This window comes from Eubalaena glacialis, chromosome 4 (assembly GCF_028564815.1).
Source record: "Eubalaena glacialis isolate mEubGla1 chromosome 4, mEubGla1.1.hap2.+ XY, whole genome shotgun sequence".
In the NCBI taxonomy this organism is placed as follows: Eukaryota; Metazoa; Chordata; class Mammalia; order Artiodactyla; family Balaenidae; genus Eubalaena; species Eubalaena glacialis.
In genome coordinates, this window is record NC_083719.1 from 14,419,985 (window position 1) to 14,437,930 (window position 17,946).

Consider the following 17,946-nt stretch of genomic DNA (forward strand, 5'->3'; position numbering starts at 1 on the left):
CTTTTTTTATGGCTGAGAGCCCTTTAAATCTTTATAATATCTGACTCACGAGGAGTCAACTTATGGATGCATGTGCTCACACCATCAAAAATCCATGGGTGCACCCAGTAAGACCTAAATGCTCAGGAAACCCCAGTCCTGGTCCATGGCCAGGCACGCCATTAACATTCAATATTTGTGGAGTCAAAGAATGAAGAGATTATCACTCATCAAAGACTCTTGTTACTCCCCCACGCATTTCATCAGCCACCATTCTGGTGGGTCAAACACAGGCAGTAAAAATAAATTAGTTGTTACTACTGACTTGAAATAGCTTCATCCTGACTCAGCAATTTATAGTGCAACTTGGAAGGCTGCAAAAAAAATGGCTATGAAATTTAGCATATGTTCACCATCTCCGCCCCAGGAAAAACTAGGTTCCTTAAAATGGCTCAGGATCCCTCACAGGTACATATTTATATTAATGTCAGTTGGTGTCAATAAGGAATTCTAAAAATACATGAATTCTTAATGAAATAAGCAAAATTCTTGAAAGGTCCTATTGCCAGAGTACACTGACATTAAAGTTGATAAAAAGGAATAATGGGGTGTTTTTTTTAGTAGCTGAAAATACCAGAGGTGACATTTTCATATGTAATTCACAGAAATAATCTCTCTCCGTTCACATTTTAACACATTCTTCAAACAGATGTCCTTGAGTCCCAATAGAATGTGGTCCCTTCCCTTCCTTTAATCCCAAAACCTCTGGGAAAAGGAGCTTTATGGAATTAAAGTATGAAGATACAAATTTAAAATGGTATTTGATTTTGGAAGGAAGTAAAGACAAATTACATGATAAAACAACAGCATTATCTATCCCAATCGTCTTTATTTCTTTAGCAGAATGTAGGGATTATATATATGGACACTAAAAAGTAATTGCAAAGTAAATATTTAAGAATCTATAAATAGAATTCTTGTAAGTCTGTTGTGTACATTCATTATGTCAATTTCATGTGTAAATTTTTCTTCCTTTCTAGATGACATGTCCTTTCATCGTAGGACCAAATTTCAAATGCCAAAACCTACCATTTCAATTTAAAAATAAAAGCTAGCAATCACTGAAAACAGGCCAAGCTCCACAAGCTTCCTTGTAGCTACCAGAAAGAGCAAACAATTCTGAATCAGAAAACAATGCCCCAAGAGGAAGCCATCAGAGTACCCTCTCTCCAGGCACTCCCAGGACGAGGGAGGGCCTCCCTGCCCACTGGCTCACTGTGGCCAGTGAGCTAGTCAGTATGGCCCTGCAGTGACACTGCAACTTGAATAATTGGGAGTCTGTCTACCACTGCAAACAACCACCTTCCATCACAAAGTAAATGGAGAAAGCTCGTGTAGTTAAAGAAGTCCAGGGCGCCAAAATAAAATTGAGAAAGAAAATTTTCAATACTTAAACATCTCTTAAAGTCCAATTTGCAGGGCCAAATCCTATGCCGCCTAGGGTAGGTACACAGCAAAAGGTGCTGTCAGCGGGAGGCTTTTTGTTAATAGGATGAAGGAATGAGAGATGACAGAGACACCCCTCTATGTTATAAATGGCAGAATGCAACATCTTTAAAAGAAAGGCTGAGGGGAAGATGATCACGATATTATAGCCTCGTCTGTTTTTAATTTCATTTTCAGTTTAAGGATACATACATTAGATATGGGGAAATGATGTGTGATATATATCCATTTAAAAATATACTTTGATTTCATTCCACGAGGCATTCTTATGAACAATCTAGAAAAGTAAATGGGGATATAGAACCAAGTTGTCGACAACAACTAGAAAGACAAATCTGGGTGCACGTAAAGCAGTGACTACCTACCTGCCTCCTGGTTAGAGTGTGGGATTTGGAGTTAGTTAGACTGTGTCTAGATACAGGCTCTATTAGGTGCTGTGTGTGGTTAGACTGGTCACCAACCTCTCTGAGTCACAGAACATAGACAACCATAGTTCTACCCTCACAGGGTCGTTAGAAGCAGAGAGATGGTAAGTCCACAGAGCAGGCGCTCAGTCGGTGTTAGCTGCATTTATGATGAATCAGCTCTAGATCCGCTGACTCCAAATGCTGAACTAACAACTCTGGCAAAGGAACTGAGACCACGCTGATGAAATCTACCAGCCCCACTCAGTCTGGTGGGGCTGCTAATAATGCTCGATGACCAGGCTTCCTAAATGCAGTCACTTTATAACAAAGTCCCGGGAAATCTGAGAACTGCAGGAAACCGCACAGGTCCACACTGCAGAGTCTTAAAACGACTACTTCTGTGTGATCAGAATCGGTTACCAGAATAAGTCTATGAGAACAGGATGAGACCCGAACAGTCACCTGGTCTAATTGTTGACAGATTTCTTTTTAACTGTAGAACCAATTATTCAAAAAAATTTTTAATTGTAAGCCCTGAAACAGAGGATCTGCTTGCTCCGGTCCCAAACCTGTGATTTTTTTGTTTTGCTTTTCTGACCGCTATTCCAAGCCAACCACCCATCCGTCCTCAATGTCAGACATTCACCCATCTTCTAAAGAGAGAGGATTCCCTTCCATGACTTGGAACAGGAAGAAAGGACCTATTCTCGCACAGCGGTACAAATGTGATTTCTTTTTTTATTAAAAAAATTTTTTTGAAGCAGAAATGAAAGCTGTCACTTTCTTTTTTTCTTTTTTTGGTCACCTTTAATAAAGGAAAATAGGAAAGTAACTTACAATAACTTCCCTAAAGGATTCCTGGTCACTGATTGTCTTGTCTCCTACACATCCAGATTGATTCAAGTAGTGGTAGTTTTCTGGCACAGATAAATAAAATTCTTCTACAAAAAGAAAAAGAAAAACACAACATCAGTATTTGACTGGCCAGGGTAAGACATAATTTAAAAGAGCTTTCACTTTGCAACTTTATTTTTTAAAGTACAAAAATAATTCTATGCTCCTAATGGTCCACTATTAAGATTAAAACATTCTCTCTTAATCATCATCTAGGGAAAACAGAATTATTAAATTCGATGGGATGGAAGAAAATGTTACTGAAGGAAGTAACTGATGAGGATCCTGTGCTGAATGGATTTTTAAAATTCAAATGTTTAGAAATTAGCGTTATTTGGGTGTGACTTAAAAGTAAAACCAGTTGTAACACATTATGTATTTTTCACAAATATTCTTTAAATCAGAAAAGAACTAAGATTCCAAAACAAACCAAAAGAATTCACGATTTCTCTATTGATGATTTTCCCCCTACGTTATCTGGCTCTAAATGAACGCAGTGTCTTTGGTCATCTCACACATTTCGTTTCAATTGGTGGAAGAGCAACAAAGTCCAAACAGATGTCTCCTCATTCACAGATGGGTTTAAAGGCAAAATGAGCTGCTAGCGCGTATGTCTCTGCAGCTGTCCCATCACTCACCTTTCTCTTCATGCTCTAGCCCTGCCAGCAGCGCATAGAATATGTGATAATTCCTTTCCCTGGGATTTTGCCTTACTACTCGGTTCTGTGAAGAGAAATCAGATTTCTGTTCAGAGATGTTTCCTCTGCTTAATGACCATGAGCCAGTAATTGCCGAAAACAGTTATTGTGAGAGAGAATGTGAATTAAATCACGTTTACTTACTTTTTCTAATAAATCTTCATGTGAGAAGCAATGGCAAGTCAAGGAACAAAACAAGGATACAAGAGGCTCAATTAGTCTTTAGTTTTCTATTCTTTGTTGCCCAAGTAATTACAATTTCCTGTGTCTTGGACATTGAGACTTCTGGTGCAAAAGGTAAGCAAACAGAACAGACTGTTTCATCAAAATCCAATTTCAGACGTGACACATGTACCCAGGAAGTATCACACTAGTTAAAGAATTGATTTCAAACAACAAATATATGATGTTTGGTTAGGAGTCCAAATTTGCAGATTAGGGACATGATATCAGAACTTCCCCAAAGAAAGATGGTTCCTTATCTCCTAGGATAATTAACAGGTCAAGCACAGTAATACTGGAGAAGTAACTAGGTAGAACCAGAAAGAAACGTTCCATATCCTATATCGGTCCTTAGGATAAGCAAGAACAGTTTCCACTAGAAAGTCACAGTACTATAGACCAAAAGCTAAACGAAACAGGATACAATCTACGATTCTCCCGCCCTGGATATTTCCCTTCTGGCAGATGTTCAGCTGAACAAACTTCCCGAAGCGACTGGAGTTGTTGTTATACACAGTCTTGGCGTTGCCGAAGGCTTCCATGATGGGGCTGTGAAAGAAGCCAGGACAGTAGCGAGTGTTAATTAGGGTCCATCTAAAACTGGCAACGACAGTCCTCACCGATGGCAAAGCAGACAACTGCAAGAAAAATCTGAAATCAAAGGGACCAATGGCGATCATGTTTATTTACACAAGAGCCAGATTTCCCCAGCACTTGCTGAAATGGGTTTATAATACGCGTCCATCTCGGGGCAGAGAACTCGCAGCTGGGTGTGCGGGCAGAGGATGCTACAGAGAGTCAAGGAGACCACGATGGCTGGTCCCCATACAGATTAGCTTATATACGCGAGCCAGGGGTTGCACAGGGAAAGCCCCCGCTTGAATTCTAGGAAGTGAAAAAGTCCCAGCCCTGGAAATTTCACCCATTTGTTGTATGTCCCGGGGGAACATACAACTTCCTTGGGTCTCCTCCGACTGTAAAATGTGGTCAGACTAGGTCAGGGGTCAGCCATCTTTTTCTGTAGAGGATCAAACAGTAAATACTTTTGGTTTTGTGGGCCATGTGGCCTCTGATGCAGCTACTCAGCTCTGCCACTAGAGCTCGAAAGCAGCTGTAAACAATACACAAACGAGGGTATCTGTGTTCCTATAAAGTTTTATTTATCAAAACAGGCCGAAGGAGGAAGATGAAAACGGTCTAGAGACGGATGGTGGTGACTGCTTCACAACAATGCGAATGTACTTCACGCCACTAAGCTGTACCCCGAAAAATATTGAAAGTTATACATTTTTTGTTATGTGTATTTTAGCACAATTTAAAAAATAAATTTTGAAGGCTAAAAAAACAAAACCCGAACAGGCTGCAGGACATCGGCGTCAGGCTGAAGTTTGCTGACTCCTGGACTAATTTCTAAGTAATAGGACCTGTAAAGTCCCTACTGGTTCTAAAACCTTACAAGGCACCAATCAGACACAGGGCAATTACACATTTTAATTAGAATTTCAGAGGCTACTGCACCATGGCCCTCTTTCAAAGCTCTGAGGTCACTGCCATTGACGTGGCATTGTTCTGCAACATGAGAGGCTATACAGCCACCAAGCCCTCTGTGATGTGGTGGACGGAGGCTGGAATTTCTGCCGATAACGAGGCCTCCCAACAGCCAGTCAAGGGCTGCCAGGTAAGAGGCAGCTGCAGGATGTGCCTCACTCACTCAGCCACCAACTCAAACGTGGTGCAGCGATGGGGGCTCAGGTCATTAGACATCGCTGTGTGTGTGTGGAGACTTTTCCTTGAGGAATCATGAAAGCCAAGTCAAGAAAAAGAGAAGAGAGCGCCCCGAGTTTCAACTCTTCCTTAAATAAGCCAAACGGTGAGGAAAGTGAATCCTATTAGTTGGAAACGAGACACACGATAGCCAAATACCTGCTCTCAAGAATGGCTTGTTCAACGCACGATGTCTTCTCCTTCGAGGACAAGTCCAGAGACTGCTGACTGATGGCTGATAAAAACTTGAGGATCAACTTAGTGCTTTCGGTCTTACCTGCCCCGCTTTCACCACTGAAAGACAACATGCAGAAATTTGTGCTTCTAATTAAAAACAAAACAAAAAACAAAACCCCCCAGCTTGGCCAGTATCAGTCCAATTCGTCCACAGAACAACTTTTTTTTTGAATTTTTGAATTTTATTTATTTTTTTTATACAGCAGGTTCTTATTAGTCATCCATTTTATACACATCAGTGTATACATGTCAACCCCTATCTCCCAGTTCATCCCACCACCATCGCCCCCCTCCGCTTTCCCCCCTTGGTGTCCATACGTTTGTTCTCTGCATCTGTGTCTCTATTTCTGCCCTGCAAACCGGTCCATCTGTGCCATTTTTCTAGGTTCCACATGTATGCGTTAATATACACTATTTGTTTTTCTCTTTCTGACGTACTTCACTCTGTACAACTCTTGAACAGTGGGAAAGAGCTCAAAGTGCTGAGTTACAGAGAAGAGTCCCTCCTCCCGCCAGCTGCGTGGCCTCTGTGTTGCCAATGACTCCCTCAGCCTACACAGGAGGTACCACCTTCACGAGGCTCAGGTAATAAGAGGGACAGTGCCTTTCATGGCAGCTCAGCTCTGCAAAGGCCGCGATTGGTGTTTTGTTCACTCAAGTGTCACAGACCCCTCAACAGTGCCTGGATGCTGGCAGTCACTCAGTAAGCGTCTGTTAAATGAACAAATGAACATGTTTGTGGTGTCTTCCTGGTAAATAAGCACAAAAATGCAATCATTCATGAATAGTGAAGGGACAAGGGAATGAACCTGCAGGTACTCGACCCGCACTTGGGCACTTTATTCCCATAATAATCCCATGAGGCAGGTGGCGGCTAAAGGCCCGGGTCAGAATTGAACAGCAGGTCTGTCAGCATCCAGCGTCCTGCAGAGATGCTGCTTCCGCGATGATTAACGAAAAGTGAACAAAGCAACCTCGGGGCGCTGGAGCTGGGGAGAGTGGGGGGCGAGGCAAATGAGAGGAGTTAATGGGATCTGAGTTGTGTCATAAAGGGCCGGCAAACGTCAGCCAGGCAAAGAGGAAAGCGGAAGGATTCGGGGTCAGACGACCCTGCGAACGAAAGCCGAGAGGCCAGAGGAGCTGCGGGAGGTCTACAGGGGTGGGATTCTGGTTCGGTCAACTGGACCGAGACCAGAGGCGGCAGAGAAAGGGCAAAAGGATCGGGGTCGATGGTTCTGAGGCCACCACAGGAGACAGAAGGCGAAGGCCAAGCCCATCAAGGTCACCCCCGTGAGGAACACAGCTCTGAGGTCGCGCTCCAGAAGGACTGCAGGTCCCTCAGGGAGACCAGCTGCTGTTATGATCTAGGCATGTGGTGGTCAGGCCACGGACAAGTACAACCAGGCTGGAGATGAAAGGGAAGAGATGGAGATGAGAGATCTGGAAGGAGAGACTCAATCAGTTTTGTGCAAGGCACCCTGCTCGGTACCACAGGGAGAACAGAAGCGGTAGAAGGGCAAAGAACTTACGAGAGAAGTAAACCCACGGCATAAGTAACGGTACACGAACACCAACACTATCACAGGGTAGCAGGTTCATAACTGCTCAAGGGCGGAGATAAACAGAAGAGGCCTCCACAGGTTCTAACGCAGCAGCCCCAGCTGAGTGTCAGGAGCTAGGAGGTTACGAAAGAGGAATTTTGCAGATAACACGGTGAATGATTAAGCACATGTAATAAAGGAGAGGAAATGACTCAGAGGTGACACCGTCAGCGCCCTGCTGGATGCTGCAGGCCCAGGGGAATCTCCACTGATCGAGGCCAATCACGGTCATTCCATTCCCTGCGCAGGTGATACGGTGGTTGGCCGTGGGCAGGTGTCAGGATGCCAGCCAAAGAGACTTAACGTCAAGTGTGCTGAGGCTCCTGGGGAGGTATGCACGTGTGCACACACACACAGGCACACACACACACACAAAGAGACCAGACAGAACGTCCCGCTGGCTGCAGACGACAAATACTTGGGAATCCACAGCTATCTTGAGATTGGAAAGCAAAAGGCAAGACAATCAGAGAAGCGCCCAGTGGGAGTGGCTGAACCCACAACCCTGACCCCGCCCCTGCCTTGCTGTCTGAGATAATCAAGGCCCACACAAGTGACACCAGCTCTGGTGGGCTCTTCTGTTATCAGCAACCAGAATCTTCCCAGGGCGGGGCTGAGCATTCATCTCTGCGTATCTGGCACCTGCCTAGCCTGGGGGCTGGCACAGAGGAGACATTCAGCAAGGGGGCACTGAATGAGTAGCAGAAACTAAGAGAAAGTTGCAAGAAGAGATTTAAATAATTCTTGATACTTAAAAACATATATCCCATCTACCTAGCAGTTAAATTTTGTTAAAACAAACAAAACCGAAAGGGAGACGTTCTCTAGTTGTAACGTATGAGGCAGAAGTCATGTTTTACACGGTCCCCAAACCCACCTCTGTATCCTCCAGCACTCAGAGGTGGATGGCATTTCAACCTCCCTTGCAGGAAGGGCAGCGATGGGTAACCAGGACCGAACGTGGCCAACTCAACAAGAAGGCGGCTGAATTGAGTAAGGCGGGTATCTGCTATTTCCACGTCGGGTGGCTAAACACCCTCATGGTCCTCTGGGCTCCCTGCCATCCAGGCCTGCCGTTTGGGTGCCCTCAGGGTGGCACATCTCCAAAACAAAGCGATGTGTGGCATAAAGTCAAGTCTCTCACCTTCCCACGTGGGGCTGTGAAATAGCAAGAAATAAGCCACTCCTGTGTTATGCCTCTGAGATTTGGGGGATGTTACAGCAATTAGCACAGCGATTAGCCTACTCTGATGAACACGGTAATAATACAGCCGTGGAGAAAAAGCTGTTCAAATTGGACAGCAGAGACTCGTCAAGGAGAAGAAAACCCAAGATTTGCATTGTCCTTCACCCGTCAAGGATACTGATCTACCTCCAGCTTCAGCCCACTTTTTTTTCTCATTGTAGCAAATTTTCTTCAAGCATCTTCTTTAAGTACATCTTTTTTGATACGTAAGTAAAACTTGAAACAAAAATGAAACTCGGATTTGTACAACAGTAGCTCTCAAACTTGGCTGGACATGAGAATGACCCGCTGTGTCCCTGATCCGAACCTGTAAGGGTAGAACTCAGTCATCAGTATTTTTTAAAAATTTCCAGATGACTCTACTATGAAGCCAGGGTTGGGAAGTACTACTCCTGAAAGCAATGTCACATAATTCAGATAGGACTGCACCAGGAGATGAAAAAGTTGACTGTATATACGAGGTTGTGGAAGTGTGGCATGAACAAGGCAAAGAATATAAATAACTCACGAATTGTTAAAACCCAGAAATATGCCAGATGTCCCCAGACATTAACGTCAAGGTAACAGGACTCACTTTTATTTAACTCTCCTCCTCTTCCTCCCCTCCCCTGCCTGTGACTTTAACATTCCTCATGAAAACATTTACTGAAGGTCACAAAACGTGATCTTTAAAGCAATGGAGAAGGAGCATCTCCACAGGTATTCCTTCCTTCCCGAAGGATCCATGTGCTTGCTATGTGTCAGGCTGCACTGAGGGCTGGGAAAACACTCCTGAAACAAATGGCCATGGACAGTATTTATGACCCAGCAGCAGCAGGAGATATCAAAGAATCACAAATTACAGTTAATGCTGTCAAGTATAAATCTCAGGGGATGGGAGGATTCATAATTTAGATGGAGGGCTCAGGTTCAGCGAAGGCCTTTCTGGGGAAATGACATTTAGACTGAAATGCAGAGACACGCACAGGAGTTATCTGGGTGAAAACTGAAGGACGGGGAAAGGAGCGGGGAGGGGAGGGAGACCCTCCCTTTCCTGCTTGAGGAAAGGGCTTGGAGCCTTGGGGGAAGGGAAAGCAGCCTGCACAGCCAGTCGGGAAGGGAAGGGAAGGGGCTGGGGTCCCACTCAGAGGCCACTGCTTTCCAGTCAAGTATGGAACTGGTTCTTTTCAATAGGGGAGAGGGGAGAGGCTGGAGATGGAGTTTCATTGCCAATGGCCAGTGATTTAATCAATCAGTCAAGCCTATGTAATGAAGCCTCCATAAACCCCAAAAGGACAGGATTCAGAGAGCTTCTGGGTTGGTGCACACGTGGAGGTGGAGAGCGGCTCCCTGGAGGGGGCAGGGAAGCGCCTCCACCTTTCCCACACCATGCTGTGTGCATCTCTTCCATCTGGCGGTTCCTGAGTTATATCCTTTTATAGTACAGCGGTGATCTAGGAAGTAAAAATGTTTGAGTTCTGTGTGGTGCTCTAGCAAATTAATCAAACCCAAGGAGGGGGTCGTTGGAAGCTCCAACCTAGAGCTGGTCGGTCAGAAGCACAGGTGACAACATGACTGGCATCTGAAGTGGAGAGAGTGGCAGTCTTGTAGGACTGAGCCCTTAACAACCTGGGGGATCTGACGCTGCCTCCTGGTTGGCAGTGACAGAACTGAGTTAACTGCTTGGTGAACCCGCTTATACACGCTATGTGATAATATAGCATGTATATTATAGCATTATAATGATATAATGACTAAGTATATACTCCTTTGCTTACCATACCACAGAACTATAAAGCCAGAATAAATTACATAATTAAATACAAACAAAATGTAACACCAGTAAAATCCAAATTAACAAGACTAACCTAACCCCCTGGTTAATGCTGTTTTGCGCAAACTGAAGCGCTCCTGGCACTGAGACTGTCCACTGCTTCTCCTGTGAGCCCGGCAGCCTCTTCCACCACGGGCGCTGCGATGAGTCACGTATTCCACCTGGTTCCTTTATTACAGCCTCGATAAAACATTAACTCATACAGCAATCATGGTGTTAATTCACCTTCGCTTACAGCGAACACATCACTTACATATCCAGTCCTGCGTTTTTCTCATTAGCCTGTGGCAGCTACAGTCCTAACCCTTGGCGCCAACGTGACCACATACACAAACATGGGCTTCAGAGAAAACACGTTCACCCGGATGAACCAAAATGAGTTGATACCGTAAAAAAAAAAAAACTTTTTAAATCGTGAAAATGAAAAAGGGAAAGAAAAATAACCAAAGCACTGATATGGGGCCTCAGAGACCATATTAAAAGTTCTGAGAATTTTTCGTAGGCAGAATGGAAAGTCTCAAGACAGTTTTTAAGCAGGAGAGCGTCATGATCGGGGTCAAGGTTTTAAAGAATCACCCGGTGAGGAGTATGGAGTGAGGAGGGTGGATCGAGGGAGATAAGAGAGGAAGCAGGAAGTGAGGGCAGAGGGTAAGGGGAGGGGGCAGCAAAGAGAAGCCAGCAGCCCCCAGATAGACGGTGGAGGGAGGAGGGAGGGGACGGCTGACAGCCCTGGTCTGGGTGGTTGGTAAATGACAGGGAAGCGGGGGAATGACTCGGGAGAGCCCAGGGAGCTTGCATGTGGGATCTTCCTGGACCAGGGATAGAACCCATGTCCCCTGCATGGGCGCTGGTAACACAGCAGTTCACGTTTACCAATACTCATCGAACTGGATATATGAGATTGGTACAGTTTACCGTAGGTAATTTGACCTTAATTGTTGGGGGCAGGGTGACTTTTAGATCCAAGAATGACTTCTGGATCTCAGGCTTGGGACCTGGTAGGATGGAGAGTCCACTTGCTAAGAATGAGAAGCACGAGAGGAGGAACATGTTTCTGGGAGAAACTTAGGAGGGACTGACGAGGTGCCACCCCTGAGATGCCCATCAGACACCTCTGTGATGATGCCTCAGGGTGCCTGGACACACGTGTGGAACTCAGAGGAGAAGTCGGCAGGGGAGGCACTGAAGTCTGGGGAGTCATGCAGACGCAGAGAAGGAAAGGTTGGCTGGTCAGAAGATGAGGACATGGAAGATGACGGAGGAGCCCAGAGAATGAGGGAGAAACCAGAATGATGGAGCAGCTCAGAGGAGGGCAGGGCAACGTGTGGAGAAGGGGGGGGGGGGTGGAGACAAAGATGCATCTTTTTTTTTTTTTCCCAAAGATGGAACATACTAGAAATTTTTGAGTGATGATGCCAATGATCCAGTAGAAAAAAAGAGGTCCAAGAATCAGGGGCAGTGAGGCTCAAAGGTGGAGCAAAGTGCCCAGGAAAGCAGGGAGGAAGGATCAAAACACACCTGAAGGAAAGGGCCTCTGATGGCAACAGGACCCTTTATCCACCCCACAGGCTAGTCTCCCCTCCAGTGCGGGTATCGGCCAACTGTGGCCCCCAAGTCTGCCCTTCTGCGTGTTTTTATAAATAAAGTTTTATTGGAACACAGCCTGGCGGTTCACGTGCGCTCTATCTAAGAGCACTTCCGCACTCCAAGGGCAGAGTCGAGTAGGTGTAATGGAGCCGATCTCAGCCACGGAGCTGAAAATATGTATGTCCTCCCTGGCCCTTTACAGGATACCTCTGCTGACACCTGACATTCTCCATCCTGTGAATCAAATTGCCCTGATTCATGTGATTTTCTCAAAATATATAGTAATCACTCCACTGCTTGCTACAAGACTTTGGAAACTTCTCTACTGCCTAGAGGATTCGGTCCGCAGGTCTTAGCATGCAGGACAAAGTCCATAAGGTGAGCCCCTGCACCAGGAAGTGGGACTCTGTTCCGAAACTAACACAGGGAGACAGAAGTTCATGTCCTGTGACTGTAGCTCACGCTCAAGTCTCCTTGGCAGGTCCCTCAACAGCTCCGAGCCTCTGCTCCCCCAGAGAAGGCTTCTGGTCTTTCTCAATGAATGGCAGTTCCCTCTTTGCCTTTCGAACACCAGTGCCTTCATGTCCTTAGCAAATCCCACACCTTACAGGCGTACCTTCTATTTGCATATGTTCCTTGTTCTTCCATGTGTTTTTGCAAGTGCTTCCTCCCCTCTGTGCCCTTCCTCCCCTCTGTGCCTGCTGCTGTTCCCACGTACCACTGGACTCATGATCACATGTCACTTTCTCTGAGATATATTTTCGATTCCTTGCTGAGCATCTATTGCCATCTTCTCTGAACAACCATGTACACATTTCTATTTTAGCATTAGGCAGGCTGTATTGAAATTACTTATTTACATCAGTTTCTTCCCATCAGAGCAAAAGTTCCCAAAGGGCAGTGATTGGGTCTTTTCTTTTTTAACAAGGTAAACTACCATTTGATATGAGCGTGAGGCATGCCCCATGCCTTATTCTGGCTGGTGCCCTTCTAGCACAGGATGCAAGTTTTGTTCACTATTCCAATTCAATTATTTCTAAAATACTATTAGAATAGAAAAAGACCAAACACCCAATTATTATTCCAGAATATAAAAGACATAGTTAAGGAAAAAAATCACTCCAATTTTTGGAAAACAAAAACTTCTGCAAAGCAAGCAGAGGTCCTAAACCAACAGCTGTTCCGCCCACCCATCCTTTGATTGACAGCTGTTGGATGCTGGCCCTTCTATCAGACACTGTCCTGGGCAATGAGTTGCACAGATGAATTAACCACAGGCCTTGCCGACACTACATTAAAAGTTCATATATACTGAAAAGAGAAAAACAGACTAAACAAAATAGACTAAACTCTGCCTGCCCCAAATTGATATTAACTTAAAATGTACTAGATCAACCAAGATCAAAATCTGACCTTGTCAGTTAGATTTAAAAAAAGCTCATGGAAGTTTTAAACATATATTTATATTTTAGAAACTATAATAGCATAAGCATTGGCTTAAACGTACACAAGAAGGGTAAAATAAAACTGGAGCTTAAGAGAGAGAAACTCTTGAAAGTGAGACCAACAAAAAAGGCTTGGACTAGAATCCACGAGACTAGCAGTGACACAGGCTCGTAAAGTGAGAGAAAAACTGATCTACGTGGTCCCTGCCTAATTCCAAATAGGCTTATTTTCTGGTTTCATAGGTAATTAGCATGAAAGTTTTGACAGTAGTAACACATTGTAGCCACCAGGGGGCAGATCATGCCTGAGGAAATCTAAATAGGGCTACTGTACCCTACAATTTCTATTTTTATACTCAATTTTCTCTTAATTCCCACAGCCCCAAGCCCCACTAAAAAAACTGCAAGAGGTCTATTAAAAACCAAAACACATTTTAATGAGAAATCTATTCTTAAAGACGCTGTTTCCTGAGTTACTTTAGATAAATACAGTTACTCTTTTCACATCAGCATTACACAATGAGAGCTTTCTGTCTGGGGTCCCCTCTTCCTTCTCCCTCCCGGCTAGCCCCGCCTTCTTTTTAAATACCATAGTCTTTGGCAGGAACATGCCAACCCCTTTCCGTTTTATTACACACACATATATATGCACAATGATCTCATTTGATTTTTCACTTTCTTCCCAAACTGCTCTGTCTAGCAAGTGATATATGAGTCATGCTCTCATTTTTTCCACTGAAAGTAATAAACACAGTCAATTATCGATGGCAAATATTTAGGTACCTAAGTGTGGAAAACAACTTGATCTTCCTAAAATAGATTAAACTCTTTCTGTTAAACTTATCAAACTATATTCTGTATGCTGAAATAGTGATCTTAAATTCTAACTCCTGAACTTCAGTGAAGTCATCTAAAAGAGCCCACAAATAGTGCTTCTAGTATAAGGCAAGTTAATTAATTGGGAAGGTGACTCTTAAAAGCTCTGTTTTTATACTAAGCGTTAGCTTCATTTTTGATTAACTGCAAGTTACAATGATTCATATTTACTGAAATGGATAAATGGACAGTCCCTCTATCCAAGTTGTTTCTACAGCCCAGTGCATGAGCACCGTTAAGGTAATAAAGAGGAGAGAATGTATCTGCCCAGGTGCTTCCCTTCCCATTAAGAAAGTAGCCGATGGAGGCAGGGAGAGGCAATATGAACGTGTTCTACCTTCCACATTCATATAATTCTGATTTATTACAAACGAAGGACCCCAGAACAAGAGTAAGGGGTAAACACTGCCAATAAGAAGAACACAATCCCTGAAAGGAGCTGTGTGCGTGGCACCTGCAGGCATCATGACAGCGCCCGTGTCAGAGCGACGAGCGATGCCTGGAAAGTCCACGGCACAGCGTCCAAGCGCATCGGAAATGTTGGCCGTTTTTTCTCATCCATCTTCAATCAGACGCCACGTAGGACAGTGTGAGCACCTCCCAAATGCCCTCCTTTCTCTCTCCTGGAGTTTCAAGGTGGGCCTCCTCTGGCATGTCTGCCCCCCACTCCCTCCCCAAAGGAGGTGGTTTCTCTAGCAGGTGAACTGGCGGGAAGGGCTGGTCAGCTCCTCCCCATCTGGGAACTGGTTTCGACAGTGGTCCTGGCCACCAGTTACCTCTCTGTACCCCGACCAGGTGGGCCAGTCTGTCTGTAATTCGGGGCTCCCGATTGGCTGGGAGTCTAAAGCTGACATACGGCACTCCATCTGCCTCCTGCGCCTTACTTTCAACTGGGTCGGAAATCCGGGGGCAGAGAGGGGGGTCTTATGTGTCATCCTCCCCAAATCCAAACACCCTTTCCCGTTCCCTTGAAATAATAATAACTGTTTCGCCACAAGTTGGGAAAGAAGATTTTTGACATCTGTTTTCGATGGCTTTCTAGCCCCATAAGCAGTTTTAGTAACACTGTCGGGTCTCAGTAACAGCTGAGCTCCAAGAATGAGTGCCCAGAAGGACACATGAGTGAAGGGCTTGGACGTTCCATGGCACTCAGCACGTCTGCTTTGGATCTCATCCGGGGGTGTTCTGATCATCACTAGAACATGATTCCAGTACTAATAACAGGAGCCAATAGGATGTCACTAGAACACAGGCGATAAGACCCATTTGAAGTACTCAATAAAAATTAAATATCTTTTTCCTACTGTATAGCACAGGGAACGATACTCAATATCCTGTAATAAACCATAATGGAAAAGAAAATAAAAAAAAGAATGTCTATAAGTGTATAACTGAGTCACAGTGCTGTACAGCAGAGGTGGGCACAGCATTGTAAATCAGCTACACTTCAATCAATCAATCATCAATCAATCAAATATCTTTAAAGTAATAAACTCTACTGATATATTTTTTAGGAAGTTCCTAGCAGTAAGTGTTTGGAGAGTGAGGCATCTGGTAGTTTATTTTAATAAATGAGTAAGACTTGGCTGAAACAGATGTCAAGACCCTTTTCCCTCAGCACCCCCTGCAAAAAATTAATTGAAATAAGCATGCCTTTCTATCATTCCCTCAACATATAACATAGTAAGTCCCACTTCTGTGGCTAATTCAAAGGTCAACTTTAGGAACACCCAATTAAAATCATTAAAAATTCTTAAATTTGGGAGATTCTAGGGTAATCTTCTCATACTGGCAAAAACCAAAACCTTGCTCCAACAGACAAGCATTCTGATGAGTGCTCTAGAATATATAAAATATTTTAAATTTGGAAGAACTATGCAATGTTTCCATAAGTCAATAGAAGGACCATGCCTGACCACTGGAATAAACCAAAGAATAACTCGTGTCTTTTGGAAGCTGTAGTTGTCGGGCTATTCAAAAGGGAAAACTCCATCCGAGAAATCTGGGGGTTGATGTGCTAATAAGCGGGCTCCGTGTCTGTGGTGGCTGCTGGCTGGTTACCTGATGAGGATGCACTGGTTGTCGTGGCACTTCCACAGGCAGCGGTAGCACTCGTTGGCGATGGCGAAGACGTGCGGGGGCAGCTCGCCCAGGTGGCACCTGCTGTAGCGCTCCATGGCGTCCCGTGAGTACAGGCCGGCGATGGTCTTGTAGGGGTTCACAGAGGCGATGATGGAGCCGATGTAGGTCTGCAAGGGCAGGGGGTGGGGAGACAGACACCCGGGTTACAGGTGGCACTCGGGGCTGGGGGGGTCGGGGAGTGGGTGGGCACAGGATCTCACCGCCACCCACGCTGGGGCAGAGATAGAAGCAGCTCAGCGCGGCTCCACGCCCGGGGGGGAAGAGATGCCACCTCTCACACCAGAGCCGCTGTCTGAGCTTTACCGGAATCCGCCGAGTGTATGTTAAGGGGACCAGTGACTCCTGATCCCCACTCACACATTTTTCCTTTACCTTTGGGGACAAATCTTGTACAAAGGAATGAAGCCATTTCAAAGAGCACTGCAGTGAAAGGTAAACAAGAGAGAGGATGGTGACACAGTGAGGCCCAAATCCCTATTCCCCAGTGATCTCCTGACCCCGATCTTCATCAGGGGGCTATTAGGAAACGGCAGGATTAAAGAAATAAGAGAAACAGGGCGGGGTGGTGGATGAAGAGTTACTGCTTAATGGGTACAGGGTTTCTGTTTGGGATGGTGAGAAAGTTCTGGAGGTAGACAGTGGTTATGGTTGCACAACATTGCAAATGTATTTAGTACATTGAATTGTACACTGAAAAATAGTCAAAACGGTAAACTTTATGTTACATATCTTTAACTTTTAAAAAGTAACAAGACCATTTTGGAAGCACTAGGTATTCTTGCAGTAATCTCAAACACCGCGTGAAGTGCCATGTAACTTATCTGGAAAATAGCTGACTGGCAATCTTATCTTTTCTGGAACCAAATCCAGGCCAGAAATTAAGCAAAATCTTCAGAGCAGCAAAACAGAGGCTACAGAGTTATTAAAGCAAAATGCCTCATGCCTCCTCCACATGGACATAAACTACTCACTTGTCCTTCTTCAAGAAAGGCTAACGAAGTTTGATTGTCAGACACAAGTGAAGCAGCAGATGAGAAGGGGTGGGGGTAGGACCCTGCAGCCACCACCACCTACCTGCCAGCTTCTGTGGTGTATACACTGCACCACGGGCTTGATGGAGAGCTATGGGCTGATTCTGCCCCCTCCCCCAATTCACGCATTGAAACCCTAACCCTCAGTACCTCCAAATGCAAGTATATCTGTAGACTGGACCTTTAAAGAGATGATTAAATTAAAATGAGGCTGTTCAGGTGGGCCCTAATCCCGTCCTTATATGAAGACGGAATTTGGGTACACCAAGAAACACTGGGGACGTATGTATGTGCACAGGAAGACTATGTGAAGAAACAGGAAGAAGGCGGCCGTCTGCAAGCCAAGGAAGGAGCCCTCAGGAGAAACCAACCCTGCTGACACCTTGATCTCAAACTTTTGAGCCTCCAGAGCTGGGAGAAAATAAATGTCTGTGTTTCAGCCAGCCAGTCGGTAGTCTTTTGTCATGGCAGCCCAAGCAGACTAATACACAGGGCCTG

At 44.9% G+C, this 17,946-nt stretch overlaps 1 protein-coding gene across 1 annotated transcript in view; it reads right to left on the reverse strand.

Moving 5' to 3' along the window:
- The window catches only part of MYO10 (myosin X), a 212,048-nt gene that overhangs the window by 87,456 nt on the left and 106,646 nt on the right, over window positions 1-17,946 (reverse strand). The window contains exons 4-9 of the mRNA XM_061189146.1: window positions 16,337-16,524; window positions 5,630-5,764; window positions 4,131-4,255; window positions 3,629-3,642; window positions 3,425-3,509; window positions 2,730-2,833 (exon numbers count right to left, since the gene is read on the reverse strand). Of these exons, the coding sequence (XP_061045129.1) occupies window positions 2,730-2,833; window positions 3,425-3,509; window positions 3,629-3,642; window positions 4,131-4,255; window positions 5,630-5,764; window positions 16,337-16,524 (651 nt within the window). The remainder of the gene's footprint in view (window positions 1-2,729; window positions 2,834-3,424; window positions 3,510-3,628; window positions 3,643-4,130; window positions 4,256-5,629; window positions 5,765-16,336; window positions 16,525-17,946) is intronic.